Source organism: Ictalurus punctatus, chromosome 6 (genome assembly GCF_001660625.3).
Source record: "Ictalurus punctatus breed USDA103 chromosome 6, Coco_2.0, whole genome shotgun sequence".
In the NCBI taxonomy this organism is placed as follows: domain Eukaryota; kingdom Metazoa; phylum Chordata; class Actinopteri; order Siluriformes; family Ictaluridae; genus Ictalurus; species Ictalurus punctatus.
In genome coordinates this window covers 21,244,348-21,268,088 of record NC_030421.2, presented here as the reverse complement: position 1 = coordinate 21,268,088, position 23,741 = coordinate 21,244,348, and the positions used below count along the sequence as shown (strand labels likewise).

The 23,741-nt window shown below is 38.4% G+C and overlaps 2 protein-coding genes across 2 annotated transcripts; one reads left to right on the top strand and one right to left on the bottom strand.

Annotated features, from left to right (window-relative positions):
* Nucleotides 1–671: 671 nt before the first annotated feature.
* Nucleotides 672–7,640, top strand: slc35a5 (solute carrier family 35 member A5). Its single transcript, XM_017470902.2, has 7 exons — nt 672–779; nt 1,982–2,159; nt 2,299–2,397; nt 3,548–3,681; nt 3,853–3,920; nt 4,101–4,884; nt 6,843–7,640. Exons 2-7 carry the CDS (start codon nt 2,003–2,005, stop codon nt 6,909–6,911), a joined length of 1,311 nt encoding a protein of 436 aa, XP_017326391.1. The 5' UTR covers nt 672–779; nt 1,982–2,002; the 3' UTR covers nt 6,912–7,640.
* A 1,847-nt stretch (nt 7,641–9,487) lies between these two features.
* On the bottom strand, nt 9,488–20,839 carry ccdc80 (coiled-coil domain containing 80). The gene is made up of 7 exons (XM_017470846.3): nt 18,520–20,839; nt 18,197–18,353; nt 15,296–15,432; nt 14,053–14,204; nt 12,762–12,865; nt 11,691–11,774; nt 9,488–10,434 (listed from the first exon to the last, which is right to left on the bottom strand). The coding sequence occupies exons 1-7, from the start codon at nt 20,191–20,193 to the stop codon at nt 10,115–10,117; spliced, it is 2,628 nt and encodes an 875-aa protein (XP_017326335.1). The 5' UTR covers nt 20,194–20,839; the 3' UTR covers nt 9,488–10,114.
* Between the last annotated feature and the right edge of the window lie 2,902 nt (nt 20,840–23,741).

Below are 23,741 nucleotides of genomic sequence, written 5' to 3'. Positions count from 1 at the left end.
AATTGTATGCTTTCAACTTTGTGGAACAGTTTATCAATTGCAAGCCAGGGCTTATTGTCCAAGATCAGCGTCTGACCTCACAAATGCTCTTTTGAATAAATGGGCACAAATTCCCACAGACACACCAAAATCTTTCCAGAAGCCTTCCCAGAAGACTGGAGACTGTAATGGCTGCAAAGGGAGGGTCAACTCCATTTTAATGCCCATTCGTTTGAAATGGGATGTTCAACGAGCTCAGGCGTGATGGTCAGATGTTCACATACTTTTGGTTATATGGTGTATTTATTTAGCTAGTTTATTAGCAAATGTGTCATTAATGTATCATTTTTGTATCATTTGTATCATTCCATCACCAGAAAATTATTTAGATTAAATTTAACTTGAACAAAATAGACAAACAACAAATACTGAAAAAAATTATTTAGATTCAAGACTCAAAATTCAAGACTCAAAAGTCTTTAAAATTAAATTTTTGTTCCTCAATAAAAGTTTTGATTTCCAAAATTTTTTTTGGAGTATATCATAACGTTAAGTAAGTCCATAATCCTACTATATATATGAGAGAGAGAGAACGAGAGACATTTGAATTTTAAATAGAGGTGACTATGAAAGAAAAGATAAATTGAGAGCCAAATCAGCCAGTTTGGCTATACGGGCCAGGTGAAGTAAGGGGGACTTTACGCGTGAAATCGTGCCGCCATGACGATACTGCGCATGTGCAGTGACGTGGTCGAAGGCTGGATGTCAGGATGGGAAGCGCAGTGTGAACATATGGACAGGTGGGTTTAAAACGAATTTGTTTTGTTCTGCCAAATCTGCTAGTCGTTTCAGTTTGATTGTAGTAGAGTCACTGGAAAGCAAACTGTACGTAATGGTGTGTGTGTGTGGTTTTACATTAGTAAATAAAATGTTCGACGTAAGCTATTCAGCTAAACAACAACAACAACAACAACAACAATAATAACAATAATAATAGTAAGAGGGACACTGGACATGCTACATACCGCATAGTACCGGTTTAGGCATGTCCAATATCAGATAACAGATGAGTCGTTTAATCTCTATATAGCTGCTGTTAATTAGTAGGAGCTATATGTTGTTTTAGACCAGTCAGTCTTCAGTGTTGAAGCGCCTTAAAGTGCTATAGTGTGTTTAACACACGCTCGTATGTTTGTCTGAGTTGTATAACTCTCGTTACACAGTCATTAACTCTATAATTGTTCTTGTTCATCACTAAAGTAAAAGGTATCCAGGTGCATGCCTGGGGCAGAATCTTAAAGTGGAGCACACTGGACGTGTCATGGTGTACTAAGACTTATTGGTATTCCTTATAGGTGTTATTGTGCATTATAGTACGTTATGATTTGCACTTATATGGAGAGCATATAGCCATGTGAGATTTAACACCCACTAGGGATTTTTTGTAGGGAGATCCAGCCAGCCATTTTCCATGCTTATCCTACACAGGGTCACGGGGAGCCTGGGGACATCATTGCACACACTCACACACCCATTCACACACTACAGACAATTTAGACATGTCAATCTCTGCCAATTGGAGGAAACCCCTGAAGCACGGGGAGAACATGGAAGCTCCACACACACAGGGCAGAGGTGGGAATAAAACCCCCAACCCTGGAGGTGTGCAGCAAACGTGCTAACCGCTAAGCCACCGTGACCCCCTGCAGGGAGATTATTTAAATATAATATTTGATATATCTGAGCCAAACCTCACTGCAGGTAGACATTTACTACTGGATCTATTATCTGCAACAAAAAAGTAGCCTTTCATTTGTGGACGGTGTATATCAGTAGGTCAATGTTTCATCACCACAATTACAAGCCTGGTTAAATAAGAAACACTTCATATTGGTGAATGGTGATTATTGATTTATCCATTGCTTCTTAAGCAAAAGATATTTGGAAAGCGTGTTTGTTATTTATTTATTTATTTATTATTTGTCTCCATTGCTGGATTCAGCCACAGCTCTCTTAATCCAAAATGGCGCCTTCCACCTCCTCCTCCTGCTGCTACGGCTGTTGCCGTCCCCGTACCTGGCTATGCTCACGCTCCTCGGCCTACACTTTGGTTCTTGGCTTGGTATTCGTCACACTAGGGACCAGTCGTATCATTTTGCTGAAGTTCTCTGAAAATGAAGGTATCCTTCAGCTTGTTCTATTTAGCTGAATTTGGTGATTTAATTAGCAATGGTAGATACAGTAACTTGCTCATTAAATTAGTCAGGTTGATATGTAGGTAGCCTGTTACTAATCAGTTTACTTTTGCCTCTTTTGCAGAAAACAAGTATGACTTTCACCCTGCTTCTGTGAATTTAATGGCAGAGACCATTAAACTTGTGTTTTGTTTAGTCATGTCAGTGCGAGTGATCATTCAAGGTGAGCCTTGGCTGTCAGCCTTTAACAAACCTACACATCAGTAAAACAAACAAACAAAATCGTTCAGCAATTGTTGTTACATTCGTACTTCGCTAATCTTAACATACCTTTGTTGCAGATTGTCTAGGAATTTCTCCAAAGTTTGGATTTACTCCAAAGTTTATATTGTTTACAGTATTGCATTTTCGAATTTTACTCACTTGTTGTCATGTCTGAGCATCAGACAGATTCAGTATGACATGTCTGCTAAAATCTTCTAGGCTATGGCTGCATTATAAGCCTGATTTTGAAGGTTAAATAATGCAGCTCAAAACTAATTTTCATCCTTGACAGTTTGCATTTGTGTTTGTAAGTGGACCATCTCTGTCATTAGTTTTAGAAGATTAGTTTAACTGATTTTCAAATCAGTAAGGTCATGTGCTCCATGAAGCATATGTATCATGAAAAACAAGCTTTCTTTGCTGTAGTGACATGAATGAACTATTATCAAATGCCTCATTGCAGATTATTACAGTGACCTCCACTAATATTGGCACCCTTGGTAAATATGAGCAAAGAAGGCTGTGGAAAATTGTCTATTGTTTAACCTTTTGATCTTGTGTTAAAAAAAATCACAAAAATACTCCGTGCTTATGTATATCAAACAATTGCAAACACAACACAGGTTTATCAAAAATATATATATTTGTTAAATATTGGTGTGCGACAATTATTGGCACCACTATGAATTCATATGAGAGAAATATATTTGAAGTATATTTCCATTGATATTTTACATCTTTTTAGTACACCCGTGTGACTAGAAACAGGAAATTGACTTCCTGTTTCACAGGGGTATAAATATGAGGTAACACATAGGCCAAATTCCCTTATTCATTCATAACAATGCATAAGACCAAGGAATATAGCTGTGATGTGTGGCAAAACATCTATTGGCCGCTCATTAGGTCTTTCCGGATATGTACATGCATAATGAAAAGTAATTTGGAATTAATTTGTATTAACATCAGGTCTGTAGCAGATTTAGGCAAAAACAGATTTGTACCACTTTAACTTTGTAATATGAACATGTATCCTTATTGTTATTATTTGGCCAGATGTTTTCCACAAAATTATGTTCGTTTTAATCTTAAATCTGTTTGGTTTGCAGAGAGTCGTTCGTGTAAGGACTTGGGCTGTTCCTCTGGTTCCTCTTTTTTTAGCTGTTTGAAATGGGCTGTCCCTGCATTCCTCTATTTTCTTGACAACCTCATTATTTTTTATGTGATGACCTACCTCCAGCCTGTAAGTTGGACTAGTTTTTAATGTGACATGCTCTTAGTTGGAAAGAAATATCTAACAGTATAGTGTGTGGTATTGTTTTTTTGTTTTTTTTTTGGCTTCTTGTGTATTTCACTGTTTCAGCGTATTAAGTCAGTAGATGCATCATTATGTTTATTTTTTTGGTTTGAACAGGCAATGGCAGTATTGTTCTCCAATGTCGTAATTCTTACAACAGCCATTCTGTTTCGGTTTGTTCTGAAGTAAGTATTAAAGACACACAAATACATATTTTTCCTACTCTAGTACAACTGAAACAATTTCTGTTTGCCTGCTTTCTGTATATTAGAGCAATATGAACATAGTGCATGAGCTGTCCATATCAGGCTGGGACATGTCTTCTGTCTCATTCAGCTGTTGTAATTGCATACTACACTCTGCAGGAGGCATTTGTCCTGGGTGCAGTGGGCGTCCCTCATCATTCTCTTCTTCTCCATTGTGGCACTGACCATGAGCACATGCACTAATCAGCATGCTGTCAGTGGGCATGGCCTACATGCAACACATGTCTCTGCTCCCTCTGGCAGCTGCTCAAACTATACGCTGTTGGATATGAAGAAGCACAACCAGAGTGAGACCAGCTGGGCAGAGGGACTGGCCCCTGAACTCTGGAACAGCCAAGTTGTCCAGCGTTTACGTGGCTTTGGCCTGGGCTATGTCTTGCTACTGCTTCAGTGCTTCACCTCTGCACTGGCCAACATCTACAATGAGAAGATCCTGAAGGATGGAGAGCAGCTGACTGAAAGTATTTTTATCCAGAACAGCCGGCTGTACGTGTTTGGTGTTGCTTTCAATGGCCTGGCATTGGTGCTGCGTACCGACTCACGGACGATGATGCTGCGCTACGGCCTATTTCACGGTCACAATGCCTACTCGGTAGCGCTGACCTTCATCACAGCTGCCCTTGGTCTCTCTGTTGCGTTCATCCTTAAGTTCCGTGACAACATGTTCCATGTGCTGACAGGCCAAATCACCACTGTGCTCGTCACAGCCCTGTCATTCTTCCTCTTTAATTTCCGCCCAGAACTAGACTTCTTCCTACAGGCACCAGTTGTTTTGCTGGCCATCTTTATATACCACAGCAGCAGTCTGAAGGACCCAGAGTATGTACTGCAGCAAGAGAGGCTTAGGGTCATCAATGGAGAGGTGTTTGAGCGGCATCAAGGGGTAAGGATTCAGTTAAACTAATGTAAAACACACAGGATGTTTTCAGACCTAAAATTTTTTGTGACTTTTTTGGGATTTTTTTTTCATTTGGTTCATTTCAACAATTTGTAAGTTTTAAGCACACCAAATGTTTAAAAAGAAGGAAAAAAAACAAACAAACAAAAAACCTTAAGGCTGCATGTTGCTCCTAACAAACAGATTTGGATGAAACTCTTTAATAAATATTTTTTATGAAAAAAAAAAAAAAAAAAATATATATATATATATATATATATATATATATATATATATATATATATATATATATATTTTTATAACTAAACATTTTTGCAGTATAAGCAGCTCTGAAACCTGTGAAAAAATTGGCGTAGTCCAGATGAGCCTCCACCACCTTTTAATGCGCTGTCAAGTTGTACATTTGAAATATTTAATGACGGCAAGTATTTTAAGAGGTATTTTCTCGATGATGTAGCTATTGCAATGATTATGGAGCAGTGAGAGATGCAGTTAGTTCACCTAGAAATAATGTTGTTCAGGTTGTGATTTTGACACATTTGACAGATAATCTGCGAGTCATTTTACAGGTCACTGCTTTCCACACCTCATATGACAAGTCAGTCAGTTTTCTTTCAGATGTTCACAAACTACAGAGCTGCTCTTGTGTACTATCTATTAGAGGTAGATCAATATGTGCATGAATTTACAGGTGTTCCTAATAAAGTGGACAGTGATTGTATGTGTGCACCTGCCATACACGTTTATATATATATATATATATATATATATATATATATATATATATAATATATATATGCATGCCACTTGTTATGGCTGATTGGTATAGTTTGCATTTTTGTTTAATCTCTTGAAGAATGGTAATAGGTAAAAGGAGAACTCTTACGTAGTGGTAAGAGTTTTACGCAAATGTGGTCCCTGATTACTTTCATTGAAATCATAACTTAAATTTGGAATCTAGGTTAAATGTCATGTTGTATGAGCACCTAACCACTAACTTAGATAATGTGTTCCTTCTTACATTAGACCAAATGGTATGCCTAAAAGATAAAGGAGGAATTTAAGGTTTGTGCTGGACAGATAAGAATTCACTTTCAGCCTTGACAGTGTTCAGTTAGTAGGATTTTCTAAAGCTGGCTTGACCAAAGTTTGCTTGAAGTAGAACAAGATACAAACTTTTGCGTGCTCATCTCAATATGTTGTGCATTCATTAAGCATACAGTGCTGTGAAAAAGTTGATTTATTCTGTTTGTGTATATCTCATATGAAATAGTTTTAGATCTTCAAATGAAATACAGCATAAAACAAAGGGAACCTGTGTAAACACACAATACAATTTTTTATTTTTATTTTTTTATTATTGAAGCAAAAAAAAAACAAAACAAAAAAAAAAAAAATTCTCCAACACCTATCACCTATGTGAAAAACTAATTGCCCCTTAAACTAAAAATCTGGTTGTGCCATCTTTAGCAGCAGTAACTGCAACCAAATCCTTCTGATAACTGGAGATCAGTCTTTCACAGCACTGTGGTTGAATTTTGGCCCTCTCTTATTCACAGAGCTATGCGGTGCTGGGTAAAACCTTTTAACTAACTTCATGCTGTCGAAAAAGTTCTATTTAAGTGTTAATTTTATTGAACAGGGTTTGCAGTAATTAGGCCTGGTTGCATCCAGTCCAGCTGAAACTCATTATGAATACAGTTTCATAGATTTGGGCATGTTTTTCACAGAGGCCCAGTTGGTATTGGATAACATTTTTGCTTCAATAAATAATCATTTAAAAATTGTATTTTGTGATTATTCAGATTGCCTTTATTTTATCTTAGATTTTGTTTTAACTTCTGAAATAATTTAATGTGAGATGCACAAGAAATAAGGCAAATACTTTTTCACAGCTCTGTTATATTGCATTACTGAGTGCATTTCTACTTTTTGTTTTTTAGGATGGGGAAGAGTTGGAGAGACTAAATAAGTCTGACACAGAGAGTGATTCTGAAGAGGAGTCTTTCTGAGCTTACCCTCTCAGTCCAGCCTTTACCTACTAAAGTGTCCCTGTAATTTACTTGTATCTTGCAAATGGTCTGTTAATGTGCCTGTATTTATAATGCTCTTATGGCTATATTCATTGACCCTTTTTTCAGGGACACCTACTATATTGGTGCAAAAGTTTGATGCACTTGTGCTTGCAAACCTACTAAAATGACACTGCCAGGTCAGAGCTCCTGCTGTGCTGAGAAGATCCACTACCCAAGTAATACTGTATCGGGTCAGTGGTGTCTCCTTTCCATTCATGGATAGGATAGAGTGGTCTGACAAATTGTGTACAGAAACAGATGGGCTTCAGTCTGTAATTGTAAACAATTGTAAAACTCAGAAAATTGTAATACACTGTAAACAGTGCACCACACTGGTATGAGTTCCATGGAAATGGGGCTAAAGAATATACATGTAAACAAAGTGGCCTAAATAAAATATGTATATTATGGTATTTTAAATTTTGGTGTCCATGGCATTGTATTTTGAATGTAATCAGTTTCAAATGTCAGGTAGAGCTGAATAAAATTTCTGAAATGGCATATGAAAAATTATTGATTGAAGACTTTAAAAATGTTCGACAGAAATGCAAAGAAGTCTGGCAGAGTGGTGTTTGTCACATGTGTAGTCACAACTTTTTGACCAGCTGTTTTCAGTGACATTCTTGCCAATGTTTCTTTTTATTAAAATGCTGCTGAGCAAGCAAATTTATTGGGAACATTTTCCTGACACCTATAAAGACACTACTTTACTTAGTTCATGTAATCAGCATACATCAGTTCATCTTTATCAGGAAAAGTTCAGTATTGCCAATTTAGGTAGGACTTCAAATATATCTGCTCAATCACCATCCTATATCTTCTTGATTTGCAAAATAATCAAAGCATTTTAAAGATATACTTGTCATTATTAGAAACCAAAAATGTTGTCCACTTTTATACTGGATCATGTACAGTGTAAAAAAAAAAAAAAAAAAAAAAAAAAGGATTTTTGAAATCATTCAAGTGCAAAATGTACTGTATCTAGTATTTTATGATATAAAATTAAACTTTTTTGAAGGGAAGAGCAGCAGGTTGTTGTTGCTGCCGCACACCTCCAGGGTCCCTGGTTCAACCCCAAGCTCAACATACTTGACAGTGTGGATTTCCTGTGGGTTCTCCGGTTTCCTTCCACCTCACAAAATCATGCCAGTAGGTGGGTTGTTCGTGCTAAATTACTTAAATTAGGTGTGAATAACTGTGAATGTGTGTGCATGGCGCCCTGCGATGGACTGGGGTCCCAGGGTGTATACACTTCACGCCCACTGTTCCTGGAATAGGCTCTTGATTCACTGTGGCCATGATCGGGATAAAAACGCCACTAAAAGTGAGTGAGTGAAAAGCTAAGATGACTTGGATTATTGTCAGTGTAAAAAAATATTAAAGTGCACCTATTATGCTTTTTCAGATATTACCTTTCATGTAGTGTGTGTTAGAGCTGTTTGTGAATGTAAAAAGTCTGCAAACTTTCAAAAATCAAAGTGTACAACAAATGGAGTTATTGTCTCCCAAACGAAAGAACAGCCTGAAAGAAGTTATGAGTAATTCCAGACTTGCTTCCTGTACTAACCTATGTAGGTTGGTAACAAAAAATCCGCCTCTGATCTTGATTGGCTGCTTGCGAACAACATGTACTTTGACCCACCCTTAAACACTACAGTTGAGGTTACGTCCTGACAGAGTTAGGTTCATGTCTAGAAGACGTTTTCTGCGCCGCAAAAGTAAAACCACTTTGCATGGACTCCCGAAGGATGAGGATGTAATGCGTCAGTGGTTAGAATTCATTTTGAAATGATACCACAGCAGTTCAATTCCGACCTTCATTTGTTTCCCGTCATTTCACTGACGACTGCTTCTCCAATCTAGCTGAAGCCAACGCGGGATTTGCAAAACAATCATTCATTAAAGATGGGGCCGTACCCACTTTATTTGCACCATCTTGCACCTCTGGATCACAACCTGTAAGTATGATTCATTTATATATATATATATATATATATATATATATATATATTCTACATTCTGCCGAGTGTTCCAAATGTGTAGTTTTGTGTTGTATTCGTGTACAGCCAGTGCACAGCTGTTAGCCTGTTAGCCTCTGCTAAGCGGCTAACTCATGAAATTGTCAAACTACATATAAAATTACCATTGAGAAACGTCCTTTTCTCGTCGTGCTTGTGATGGTGGTTTGGGTTGATCTGCCCACGTATCACTATTGGACTCGTGCTCAAATTTATCAGATAAAACCGACATTATCACTGAGCTGAAATTCAGATATGGGAGTGGGCGTTTCCTTTCCGACACACACTGTAAGTGGTAGACCAATCAGAGCAGAGTAGGCTCTCTGAAAGGAGGAGTTTAGAGTGGATCCTTGAACGGATCCTTGAACTAGTCGTTTGTGACTGAGAAAAAGAGGTGATGCTGCAATGTAAATTATGAGAAAATTAAAGTTTTTTTTTTTACCTTGGATGCACGTAAATTTATTGTATGAGGCCTGCAAAATAAAATTAGGCACGTTTAAAAAGCGTAATAGGTGTACTTTAATAAGACTTATTCTTAAGGCATGAGAACAGGAAGGGAACATATAGTCACATATGGCTTTAAAAAGCCTAGAGCTTGAATGCAGGAAAGGAGACATAAAAGTTGGTGTCTGAAAACCTTTTGCATGCAGACTCAGCAATCCGGAGTAACCCACATGACCAGCTAAACTAATACAAACCATCAGGGGGTGATGTAGTAAGCAGAATGTAAACCTTACTGTAGAGTGTTAATAACCTAAAGTTATTTTTATTAACATCATTATAAATAAGGACACAGTGTTTATATGTAACAGTGATTTACAGCAGAGTAACAAAAATCCAACTCAGTTTCCGTTACCAAAAACCAAGCTGTGACCCTGAAAACGATCACTTCATCCAGAAAATAATACAAACATTTATGCCATTGGCTGTAAAACACTATATCCTCAGGCATGGAGAGATGATAACCCTATATAAGAAATAATACAGGTTTAAATTCAAATGATTAATGAAAAAAACAACTGTTTAAAAAGAGGAAGTATGGTGTGTGACCTCTGACACTAAAATTCAGTCCACTGGCAAATACAGCCCCTTTTGGCTGGCTCACAGACTGACTTATAGCCTTTAGTAACCATATCCTTCGTGATATCCCTCGTGATAGCCGTTGTGGTAACCATGGTGGTAGCCATAGGAACCATACTCGTCCTCAGGGCAGCGCATGCCCAGGCTCTGCTGGATGGCCATCTCCTGCCTACGCAGCTGCATGGAGTCGATCAGGTCATAAATGTTGGCCATTGACCACATCGGTGATGGATACCATGACTTCACATTACCATCCTTGCCCACCAGCAACATGGAGAAATATTCAGGGCTGATCTGGAAGTAATTCCTGATGTCCCTCACCAGTGTTGCCGACAAGCCCTCACGGTCCACTGTCGCACTGCCTAGAACGTGCATATATTTAAACATGATGAGGTGAGAATCAGACATGTCCACTTACTGCTATGGAAAGATTATACTGGTATGATACAGTAAGAAGTCATGGCTAACTGACAGGCTATGTTGCCTTAACCTATCCACTTATTCATCTGTTAAAACAGCCAGGGACCCCCTTAACTGTAAAATACTGTAAATTCCACAGATCCCCCCAGTACAGATTTATTTTAGGAATCTATCTATTCAAATACTAGGCTCATTATTTAAATTTGTACAATAATTGTACAAATATAACGGATATTAATTGGACTTTCCACTGACAATATATTATACTGATGTTGACATTTATTGACCTACTTAGTGAGGTTGGGATTGAACACAATCAATTAAAATGAACAGTCAAATAAGCTAATACATCAGTAAGAACTCATGAGTATAACTGCACTGACCCGACTTTGAGAACCACTATGTTAAAAAAAAATTGTTCAAAAGAGAAATGATGAAAGCAACAGGCCACTTCAAAATAGTGAGATTGTTAGGGGGGAAAAAGTAATAGAGCTTTTTCATTAAGCCAAAAATTCCTTGACCACACATTTAAAAAGATTATTTCTATTTCTAAGACTAATATCAGAGTTCAACCTTGGTCTTGTGTCTGTTTTTTTCAGTACTGCTTACTTAAACGGATTTGATCTAAAAACATCGCCGAGGCCATCAGTCAGACATGCTGAAGCAGTTTTTCAAACACGCAAAAGCCTGACACTCAACATAGCATCAGCTGTACAAGCACACTAAGCAACTCTGTGGTTTTACCAATGCTGAAACCTTTCCCTGCCTTCAGGTTTGTTCTACAAAGTAGGATTCCTGTGGCAGCCTTGTGGTCCTCATCCAGCTGCCCAGGGCTGAGTCTTCAGTAGGAGAGACTGAATCATGGAAGGAAGGTATTGCAGGCTTCACAGCAGAAGCCTACCTGCTGTTCTTAAGGTACAACTGAGCAAAGCTGCTCATGTCAACAAAACATGCCAAAAAGCCTAGAGCTGAACACCTGGCTACCAACTTAGCCACATGCTTGTTTTCTTTTAGTTATAGCCTGGTACCACAAAACCTTGTTTAATACACAGGCATGTGATTAATTTGAAGCCTTTTTAGATGGTAGCACACAATTGGAACATTTATAAGACTGAATCAAATCCAATTTGGTATGTGTTTGGATAACTTTTTTAGAAAATAGATATTTTTGTTAAAATAAATTTAAAAAAATCCTCACCATTAATGGGGTAGAGCTCCAACACTCCACCCATGTCTATCTTTTCAGTCCCCAGCAGCTTTAAAACAGAAATATGACGAAGCCCTGCAAACAATCAGACATTTTTATTAGACATAATATTAACTAAATCAATAGCCAGAGATATAAAAGTCTATGCATGTCCCTAAGCATTCATTCCTTTTCCCATTAGCCTTCAGTATGGTTCTTATTCCCCCGCCTCGTGCCCCGAGTTTCCTGGGATAGGCTCCAGGTCTCTTGTGACCCTGTGTAGGATAAGTGGTACAGAAAATTGATGGATGGATGGTTCCTATTAGAAGTGATCATGTTCTTGGTATTGACACTACCAGTCAAACATGGTCTTTTTCTGTTTTTTTGTTTTGTTTTGTTTTGTTTTCTTTCTTTCACTTTTTGATTATCTTGGAATAATATTGAATCTTTGCACAGATCTGGTCATTAGGAAACTTCAACAAGATGGGTTTTCTTCAAGTTCTTAAATGGGCTGAACACTTGGCTGCTTCACTTAACTTCTAGAAAATACATTTATAGTAAATACATTCACACATGCAACATTCTATTTACATTTGCCTTAGAAACAACCAGGGTGTTTATCATAATGTCTTTAAGACAATGAAAAGTAATTTTATATATAATATATATATATATATATATATATATATATATATATATATATATATATATATATATATATATATATATATATATATATATATATAAATATATAAAATAATTTCATCTACTATTACTAAAACTTTGACAAGTAAAATCTTACTATCGGTAGTACTGGAACAAAAAGCAATCTGAAGCAACTGACAATCTGAAACAGGTTTTTTTTTTTTTAATATAGCATCAATAGTGGTGGTGATGTTACATAAATAAGAAACAATAATAGGCTGGTGACATTAAGATTGACCTGGTTTTAAACCTCCATGACTCATTCATGGAAATCAAAGTTTGCTCTTCTTCCTGGTACACGCAGTCATTCTGTGAGCTCAGTTACCCATTTGTCGGGAACACAAAAACAACTAGTACAAGTCACTTTATTAGACTTACCCAGGTTGCATGCCTGACTGGACAGGGCATAGAGCTGCTGCTGATAGGCCCACTCTTCATCATTGGGAGCAGATATCACAAACAGTCTGCGTCTCCACCGGAACCTTATATCACACAGATAGTCACATAAAAATAACTAACAGACTGTAACCGGGATCATTAGTACAGTAATGAAATGCTATAGTCCAGTTGTACTGAAACTGTGGTATATGCACCACTTGGGGCACTTGTAGCGCCCCCTGGTGGTATGCAGCATGATTGGAAATTTGAAACACTAAAAACATTTTTAAATGTATTTTAAATGATTTACATTTTATTTTGTAAAATAAAATTCCCATGCTTTATAAATGTATCATAAATATGCAATTTCTGATATTTACAATTTTAATATAGTTTTATGCACTGGACGAGTGTAACTTGTGTAACGTTGCATTTGCAGAGCTGGAATATGCTACTTGCCACCATCTTTTACAGTTTGCAGTTACATTTATATAGAAGCTGCAACTGCCAGCACCTCTGTTGTCAATCCTGAAATTCACAGAACTGTGCAGGTTGTAATGCCTTTTGCCACTACCTATTTTTGTGATGAAGGCTTCTCTGCTCTCACTGCAATAAAGACCAAGAACCGCAACAGAATGGATGCTGAGGCAGATGTGCGTCTTAAGCTTTCTGATATCATCCCTAACTTTACAAGGCTTTGCTCATCTAAACAGGCTCACCCCTCCTACTGAAATTTTATTATAATTTGTGTGTAAAAGAGTAAATAGTTTGCTCTGACTCCTTTTTTTTTTTTTTTTTTTAAATGTTTTCATTTGTTGGCAAAGTAATAGATTGTCAATGACAGAAATAAAACAATTATACAGAATAGTACACTTTTTAACTTTATTATGCAAGACGTGCGATTTTCTATTGAAGTGAGTAGGTGGTACTTGGAATTTCTAATTCCAAGGTACTGGGTCTGAAAAGTTTGAGAACCACTGCAACAATCAATCTGAATGGCCTTGAATGTGAACAAGTAGGCTTTCCCTTACAAATACGCAATTCACTAATGTATTATTGCACATTGTACAGTTTTTTTTTCTCTGCCAAGCAAATGCTATCACACCAAGCAAAAATATAATCCATATGAATGAAAAAGAATTGAAACAATAAATAAAAGAGCTTTGAGAGAGGAAATATTGCCATTTTGGACAGTTAGGCTGACTTTAGTGAACTGTGTGGCTAAATGAAGCCCTGTGGTTCAATCATGCTTTCTTAGCAAGTCCTCTACCCATTGAAGGATCTGCGCTACCTGGACAAGAAGTTCTCCAATGATCGTGGCTTGTCTTCCTTTTTACATGTCACTCCATCTCGCTTTTGTTGCTCCATTTCTCTGATGCGAGAGGAGAATGTGTCGATGTAGCCAAATACAGCCTTCATGGCAACTGGGACCTCATAAACTTGCTGCAACAACATTGAAATACAGAACACTGAAAAATGATTGTGATAATCTTAAGATTATGTGTGTAACATTTAACAAGAATTCTTAAGCTTTTACTCTGAACCACAACAAACAGACAATTCAAGCAAGAGCCAGTTTCAAAGCAACAAAGTGAAATACTTCTGATCATTTTGTGTTTTTTGGCAACAACATTTCTGTGTATGTGAGTAAATGAACCAAATGAAGTTTTATAGAAAACACTGCATCATTGAGGGTAAGTGCAGGGAGTCTTGATTAGCTACAGCTCAGTGTAGTTTTTGCACGGACTGAGACTCTTACTCTGCATGCCCTTAGCAGCCTGCCTACACACTGGCCTCTTTGTTTACACCAGCTGTCTGCAAGCAGGGCCCTGGTTTTACCATGAACACATAAACATGCTACTGAGAACTACTGAGAATAAAAGCCCTACTGCTGTCAAAATGTAACATGATGTAATCATTATGTATTACATAGCAGGGAATATGGTATATCCTATTACTGGGTTATGGGTAAAGGGTTCAGTCACCTCTCTGTGCACTAAAGCAGTGGTTTTCAAAGTGGGGGCCGCCAGGGGGCGCCCGGGGGGCCTCAAAATTTGTTGTGTAAAATAAATAAATACATGATTTTTTCTTTCTCACTCTCAGACAACCAACCACACACTCAATCAATTCCTAATGTAAAGATGTAAGATGTAATTATTAATAATAAAAAAAGGGGGATATATTCAGAAGTCTGTATTTTTAATATGTTTTAAAGACATCTTGCAAAAGGGGGGCCTCGGTCAAATGTTAATGCCATTTGGGGGGCCTTTCCCTGGAAAAGTTTGGGAACCCCTGCACTAAAGAGCATGGTAAAGTAGCTCTTCCCTGTTGAAAGTAACATTTGGAAGCAGTTTCAGCTGATTTTATCTGCATTTATTAATGGTACAGAAATACCAGACTTTTTATACCTACTTTTAGTATTTTATATATATATATATATATATTTCAGTGTTACTGCAAAATGCAAAAACATATGAAAAACATATTCAGTCAGCCTCAAAAATCTGGAATACCTAAAAAGGACATCATCTTACTTTCCATTTGATGTCCATATCAGTAAGCACCATATAGAAATCATTGTAGGTCATTCTGAACTCTTTCCTCAGATCTGTGATGAGCTCCTGGTTCTCCAGATCCTCCTGCTGCAGGCCCTTCATAGGTTTGTCATTTTCTGCAAAGAGACCAAATTCATCCCCTGGTCAGCTAAACAGAGAAAGAATATAATATAGTACACAAGGTTTTAGATGATAGTTTTGGTATGCCAGTGATGGATTTGACTGTCCAATTGAAACATACAATATGTCTTATAACAGACAAGAGCAAGTAGCTCTGACCCACTGGTCACCTTTTGTTTCTAGATGGAAAATCACCAGCCATGTGATACCTATGAAGTAATTCAGCTATTTAAGTATGGCAGCCCTGGGCATTTATGCTGGGCAAACAGTTTCCTCGTGTCCAGAAAGAGGCCAATAAAAACCACGAATGTGAAAGGCCCATCCACCCACTGGAGACATGCAGGGAGACACAGCCAAACCCAAAGGTTTGTTTTTCCTACCTCAAATGTCAAAGCATGTCTCACATGGATATCCAGTAGACATTCCTTATTCAGAAGACAACATCTGAGCAGGAGGCTCTGTAATGTCAGCAATTTTGCCTGATGGGGAACAATGAGAAACTGCTGCACTTATGCATAACAATGCTCTGCAGCACAGGTTATCTGTGTCTGACTATTTATAAAAAAAAAAGGCCTACACTACTGAGAAATTTCTATAGTTTTAAAACAGAAAATAAATAAAACACTCTGCTAAGGAGAAATACATCATAGCCACTTGAGCAAGAAAATGAAAGAGTACTCTTTGATGCATGTAGCCAATTAGAAGGGCAACTAGTTGTATAGCAGTGCAGAGACCCACAGTAAGAGGCCTTTAATTGTGGTTCCTGAACCACAGCCCATTCAGTCAGACGCACTTCCTTTCAGTCCCGTCTGTGATGTATTGGGACCAGTCCCAGTGTGCTGGCAGACTGTGACATCAAATATGTTCCAAACTCAGTACACAAAAATACACAATGCTGAAAGTCAGATTCACCACTGAAGGAACCCAACACAGTGATATTCAGGGACAGCAATGAAAGGGCAAACACAGTAAGATTCAGATTCACCCCTAAAAAGAAGAAAAAACATTGAGATTCACACTTAGCACTACAAGAACAAAACAAACTAAGATTCAGACTCAATGCTGAAGGAACCCAGCATATTCAGACAGATATAGCACTGAAAGGGTCCAATACACTGAAAAAAACAGAACATTTCATCCATAGTTTCCCACCATCTTGTGTCTGTAAAAGTGCCCCTTATCACATAACCACAAGAAGCAGCAGACTGACGACTAAGTGGAAAGAAATTTAAATATCACCTGACTCATGCAAAAAAAAAAGAAAAAAAAAGAGAGAGAGAGTGTCATCTTTGCTCATATTCAGGAATTTCTGCTTACTGACATTTAATCTCCACAGTATGTCATATTATTTTAGCTGTTCTTAAACTTATATGCAATAAAAGTTTATAGCAAAGTGAATAGAGAAGCCATTGCTCCCATAGCCATTTTGCTTTAAAATATTCACATTAGTAAAATGTGGTATCTGTCATTTCTTTTGATGTGGACATTTCCTTGTACTGGGCGTATTTTATCGGCTCTTTAAGAACTGACTGCCAAGAACTGACTCGCTCTTGATGAGCTCAAACTCTCCATTTTTCCTGTCCCAATCTAGAGCAGCAGACAGCACACTGACATGAGGTAATTCCCTGGAAAAGTACTGGTTGTACTCACAACCAATGGCCAAATGTCAGATTAAAGGGCCTTTTCTTGCTGGATATCATTCCAAATCTCTTAATTAGCAACACAAAGAGCCACTGAAATGTGAAATGTCCCTCTTTGAACTGGTCACACATAAGGCCTTTTCCCTTGTACAGCTCAACAGTTCTGATCATGGAAATGCCATTTCCACCTGGATACAATTAGGCAAAGAAGGCTCACAAACTGCTCCCAGCACAGCTTCCTGCCAATAGTTAAACAACCTTTCTCAGTGCAGTAGAACCATTGTGGGTGTGGTGTCTTACTGAATTTACATTCATATCAAATGTGGCATCACTGATTGCATATGCCTTATGCAAGTGAGTTCGATGTTTCATGCAAAAAAATACATTTGTAAAGGTCTTTAAAAAAATGTTAATTTCTTATACAGTTCTAAATACTGTCAGTCAAGCTGCATATTTATTATCTACACATCACAGATTCACATACTCTTTCCATAGATTCCCTAGACTCCATATATTCTTGTTGTTTCTCTAGTTTTTCTTCGGTACACACTAAACCTGATGGGGGGGGAGCTGTAACCTTTAAACCAAGTTCAGTCTAAAAACAGGCTGCAGTTACAAACTGCTACAACAGTTACAAAATAGTTACAAAAGCTGAGAGCATAGGAAGCTATTGTTGTATTTTATAAATGTCAGTGACATTTGTTACCTGGTAGGCAGGGCTCAGATTTGCAGCAGTATGTGAATGGAAAGCTTGAAATGAGACAAATATAAGTTGCTCTCCATAAGGGTGTCTGCCAAATGCCATAAATGTGAATGTTGAAATGGGAATATGTTAAAGCATTAGACAATTCCCTTTACAGTCTCCTTTAAAAAGGTTATTTATGCATATATTATATTATATTATATTATATTATATTATATCTGCTGTTCCCTCCCAACACCACACAAGAAAACAGGAAGGAATAATGCCAAGTTATATTATAATGCCAAGTTATAGAATAATGCATTATTATATCTAAAGTACTCTAAAAGAGAGCCCTAAATAATCAATCAGTTATTTAAAAAAATCTAAAAGTATAATTGTTCATGTGCTACAAAACCAGAGGAATCTTTGGCTCACCAAGCTGGTAATGATCAATTTTCATGGTGCTGTTGGTCAGTGTGCCAAAGATGGTGATAATAGAGACCTTCCTGATAGCCATTTCACACACATGTTCTAGGTATTCATCCCTCTGCTGCACATACATGCTGTTCTCCTCTGTTGGAGCAGTAATCAGCTAGAACAAAAAATAATCAAACAAAAAATATATAAATACATGTAATTTTACCCATAGCAAAGACGGGCATTAGACGGATGTGTAGAAGGTGAGCCCTTGATTTAAATGCAGGACAAAAGTGTGCTATGCCATTATGTAATCATTTATTAATTGGGAGTGTACTTACAATTAACCGTCTTCTGTTTTCAAAATATTCCAAAAATGTTGCCAGAGCTCCCTTCGTAGGAGGTGGTGGTTTCTTTGTAGGCTTCTGGTAGTCCTTTATTTCTTTTTCAATCTTCTTGTCCATATTTTTTCCCATCCTCTCTTCCTTATCTGTCCTTTCTGATTTTCGTCCATCTTCCTTCCCTTTCCTTTTTGACTTCTCCTTCTTTGGCAGCTTTTCTGATTTGTCCTTTTTCTTCTTTTTCTCAGCTTTGTTCTGCTTGTCCTTGACTTTCTTGATGGGAATGTCCTCAATCTCTTTTTCCACTGGGTAAGTGTCTGTAGGTTTGCCAACATCATACTTATCTTCATATGCATTACTCAGACTACCATCTCCATTCTTTTTCTTAGGTGGCTTAGATTTGCTTGGCTTGTGTTGACTTGGCAGGATACCAGGTTGTTTGCGAGTGTGGTCTTTTCGGACAGTATGATTGTCTCCATTTTTGGCCATGTGGGCTTTGGTATAGAAGTAAGTGGGGGTAGTTGGTTGAATAGTGTTTTTCTTTGACTGGTCCCTGTTATAATGATAATTCTTGGTCTTGGATTTGGGGTCCCATTGTGGGGTCATTTGAGCTTTTGTTGTCCTCTGAGTGATGGTGGTGGCCTGTGTGGAACTAGTAGTAAGGCGGATGGTTGTTGTAGGATTAGTGGTAGGGGGCCTGGTGGTGGTGGTTGTAGTTGTTGTGGTAGTTTTGGTAGTAATAGTAGGTCTTGTAGTAGTAGATGATGTGGTGGTGACTTGGTTGGGTGTTCTGTTGGATTCCTCTTTTCTCTCTGGTCTTCTCACAATTGGTGTGTTCACCTGAGTTCCAGTGCTGGGGATGCCCTCAGCCACTTGACCCTCCACCCCTGCCTCCTTACACTTCTGCACAAAGCCCTTCTGTCTAACCTTCTCCATCTTTCGCATGGGTGACTGGTCTATGACCTCATACATGGCCTCCAACCTCACTGGGTATGGGTAGCGTTCCTCTACCTGCAGTGTCTTTTTCAAGAGCACCATACCAAACTTCCCTTTTTCTAACTTGAGGAAGTTCATGAGTCGGGGGATGACTGTTGTATCCAGAGGCTCCTCCATCACTTTGCCCACATTGGTAATGCGTCTGATTTTCCCACCCATCTCACCCTCCTGGTGAAACATCACAATCTGGTGCACATGTCGTTCAGCCAGCTCACAGTACACATCTGGCTTGAGCAGGCTCATCATTAGCCTGTAATAGCCATCTGATTCATGAGGGGCTGAGATGAAAAGTAGGCGATTTTTCCCTGCAAACGTGGCGAGCAGATTGGGGGATCCAGCAGAGCTGGGTATGCGGGACAAGGCAGCCCGTGCCCCAGGCACATCACCATCCTTCTGGAGGTTTCCCAACCCACCCTGCCTGCCTCTCATCCGGCTCAACACCCTTCTGTTTTGACTAGTGCTGGCTTCATCTTTCTGCATTTCTTCTGGTTTCTCATTAACTTCTGGCCAAGCTGCCCGGGAGAGAGTTCTCTGTCTTGACAAGGAGGCTGACAGAAGCCGAGCTTTGTTGAGACTCAGACCAGCCTGTTTACCATCAGATGTGCTGCAGTCTGACACAAACACAGCCAACGCCAAGCAATACATAAAAATGACCCTCCACACGGCTTCCCCCGTCATATTTACAAGTTTAACTTCAGGAAAAACACAGCTGAAACAAACCAACTACCTACTGTAGCCGCATACCCATGACTGGTACCCAAAGTTGAAAACTTTCAAAAGATGGCTGATTTCAATCAGCTCAGCTGTTAATGCAACCCTCAATAAATCAAAATAATCCAACTCGATTACTCCAATACAGATCTCAGGCTACAGGTTACTAGAAAAGACGTTCAGTGAACTTCAAAGTAGATTAGCCTAGACCACGGTTGGTTTTAAGTGCAGCAAGTTAGGAGCGACATAAACGCGCTCTGTCATGTGGAGAGCATTTCTCAGATATTCACTTCATTTATTTGTAGCAGCGCCGAATGAACCTTCAAAAACGCTAAATCAGGGCATCTTACTTCTGTAAAATGATGCCACTCGGTCCCTTTGAACATGTAAACTTCCATCCAGCGGAATTCTCTCGGTTTACTCTCCACACTCAGTGCGAGGTTGTCCAGAAATTCAGCAAACGTGTTCCTGGCTCAGATGGAGAAACAGCAGCGCCCGATCACTTGAGAAAAAATGAATAGAAATTACCCAGGGAAAGTCTTTATCCCTGGAAGTTATCGCAGACATGCCAACAAATAAGCTCAGTCTCCGGCTCCGCTGTGAAGAGGACCAGCCCCTGGAGCACTGGGTTGCCAAATTGAACAACATTGACCCTCCTCAAGCGAAGACGGCCCTGAAAATTGCAATATCTACTTCTACACCAGGCTAAACGTGTAGACTATATCGATTATATCATGTTGGTAGGAATGCTAATGACAGGTACGAACTGTCAAATAAAACTGACAAGAAGTGCAAAAGGCAGTGATTCCCTAGACTTAACACTAGCTGAAAGATAGCAGGCTGATTACACCAAGTTTTCTGAACTGTGGCAACCCACATAACTCCGTAAGCAGCTCTACCTCACAGTCATGTCGGGAATGGAGTCACATTTCTTCAAAAAACAAATAAAGGCTAATTTATACACTGATTTTTTTCCTCCGAAGTGTTTTTGACATGGAACTACAACATACAGTATGGTTTAAAATAAAAACAGTCACAAATCAGTTTATGCTGAATGTAAATGTATTTTAAATTATAACCAAAAAATGTAATCAAATCAAATAGTCACACAGCAAGTGTGGGTGATTGTGAAAACCAAATTATTGTGTAGAAATAAATATACTCAAAAGAAAACATTTCAGTTATTCTGTTATTAATTTTTCTTGTGAATGCCACGATGAGCTAAACTGGACAGGAGTCAGCAGTAGCAGTGCTCTGTGCTTCCTATCTCATTACTAGGTAATGCTAAAAACAACACCAACAATAACTATAATAATGACTATAGTAATAACTATAATAATAATAGTCATCATCATCATCATCATCATCTACCACTGAGGCTGCACCAATTAAAGCTCTCTTAAGATCCTACCACTTTACAGGCACAAGATCAAGTACAGGATCAAGTATCAAGTACAAGGGGATGTTTAGTATACTCAAGTGTCCACCTCCAAACAAATGTTTATTTATTTATTTATTTATTGATATTTGGAGGCAACAACAGTTCATTTTTTTAATTTATTTTTTAAAGTGAAAGGGGAAACGTAGGTTTTTTAATCAGTTGCTTTTATCCATTCTGTTAAATGGTCCCTTATTGGTCAAAAGAGCTAAATGTTACCTTAGTTCTTGATTTCGATTTGTTAGATATCACTACATAACATAATTGATGGGTATCCCAGTAGTGACAAATTTCTTGTTCATTAAAAAAAAAATTTATATAGCAGTTCCCTTTGTACCCCACACTGTTTGTCTGTCCAAGAATAGATTTATCCTCAGTTTATTTGTCTGCATCCTGAATTCAATCTGTTCAACAGCATCATTCAGTCATCAAATACTAAGTTTTTCTGTGGTTGGTGGGATTGTTTGTATTCATAAACTAACTACTGTGTATTCTTCACAATGCACTCTTTACAGGGACTGACATGTACCTTGTCTTCGTATTGAGAGACAGGTTTTAAAGTGACTATATAAGTCTCATAACATGATCTGCAGAGACAAATAAAGGCTATATAGCTAGCAGTTTAATTGTACTGTATCTTTAAGAAGCCTTTATTTGTCTTAAGACATTACATTACAGCACAGTGAAATTATTTTCTTCGAATATCCCAGCTTGTTAGGAAGTTGGGGTCAGAGCGCTTGTTAGGAAGTTGGGGTCAGAGCGCAGGGTCAGCCCCTGCCTGTCACGTAATGGACGTAATGGAGGTTAGGACGGATGCAAGTGCAGATAAAAGCCTTTACTAAAGAGAGGCAGGCAGACAAATCCAAATCATGAAACAAAAGTGTGGTCAGAAACAGGCAATGGGTCAGGCGATCTGCAAACGGGCATTAAGCAGGCAAGGCAAAAGCACGTAACGAGAAACAAGAAACAAGATCAAAGACTATGGAACAAAACAATGAACATGGTACAAACGCTTGATACAGTGATAACACTCAATACTTCGCGACGAACAAAGACACATGAGGGGTTTAAATACCAAACGTAATCAGGGGTGAAACACAAAACAGCTGAGAACAATGGTGATACATATGGGAAACAGCCTATGACAATACAGGGGCAGAGACAGGACAGAAATCACAGATGCGTGTGTCAAATGTAAACAAAGTCAAGGTCACTGAAAACCCAGAGACGAGCTTCGGGTTTCCGAGCACACTGTGTGCTACAGCACTTACCACGAGGGGAAATCGTGACACTGCCCCTGGAGCAGAGAGGGTTAAGGGCCTTGCTCAAGAGCCCAAGAGTGGCAGCTTCACAGTGCTGTGGCTTTAACCCCTGACCTTCTGATCAGTAGCCAAGAGTCTTAACCGTTGTACCACCACTGCCCTTAATTTTTTTTAAAAGATTTATATTGTATTACATTATATCTATCTAACAGTTTAATTGTACTGTATCTTTAAGAATGATACATACTCATTAAAAATGAGGCAACCAGAACCATCTTGTTTAGACACTAGCGTTATTCATTTATTATATACTTACTTTTTTGAAAGTCTGAAGAGATTGTGGTACCCAAAGAAGGTGCATGTGTATACATATTATTTCAAGGTCTGAAGTACATTGCACAGTAAATGAGAAATTGGTCTTTGTCTCAGCAAATTGCCATGAGACATAATGTAAAATGTAAAATACTTCTCTGTCCCCAGCTGAACTTTGACAGCCTGTATGGTGAACAGGTGGGTTTCATCTTTCTAAAATCTGGCCCTCATGAAAGGTTCCTAAAAGTGAGGAACATACACATAGCCAAATGCAAGCAAACAATCAAAAGAATACCCACCAGAGCATTTCCCAATGTTTGTTTTTCTTCACATATCTGTGCTTTTCACTCACCTGGTGTTTTGAATTTAATCCTTTTCATGCGTGCTCCAATGTGTGCAGCACATGTTGTGCATCAAAAAGGGTCCACAATCCACAGCATACTATCAAGTCACATCCTCTCATATGTAGCCCATCACACTATATATCAATCTTTAGCGGAAAT

What these genes read in the sequence shown, in the direction of transcription:
- slc35a5 (XM_017470902.2), top strand. Translation starts at nt 2,003, where the DNA reads ATGGCGCCTTCCACCTCCTCCTCCTGCTGCTACGGCTGTTGCCGTCCC. An exon ending in AGTGCGAGTGATCATTCAAG is followed by an intron (nt 2,398 to 3,547) that starts GTGAGCCTTGGC and finishes TTTGGTTTGCAG; the next exon opens with AGAGTCGTTCGTGTAAGGAC. An exon ending in TGATGACCTACCTCCAGCCT is followed by an intron (nt 3,682 to 3,852) that starts GTAAGTTGGACT and finishes TGGTTTGAACAG; the next exon opens with GCAATGGCAGTATTGTTCTC.
- ccdc80 (XM_017470846.3), bottom strand. Translation starts at nt 20,193, where the DNA reads ATGACGGGGGAAGCCGTGTGGAGGGTCATTTTTATGTATTGCTTGGCG. An exon ending in ATATGGACATCAAATGGAAA is followed by an intron (nt 14,205 to 15,295) that starts GTAAGATGATGT and finishes ATGTTGTTGCAG; the next exon opens with CAAGTTTATGAGGTCCCAGT. An exon ending in TTGGAGAACTTCTTGTCCAG is followed by an intron (nt 12,866 to 14,052) that starts GTAGCGCAGATC and finishes GTGTGATATAAG; the next exon opens with GTTCCGGTGGAGACGCAGAC.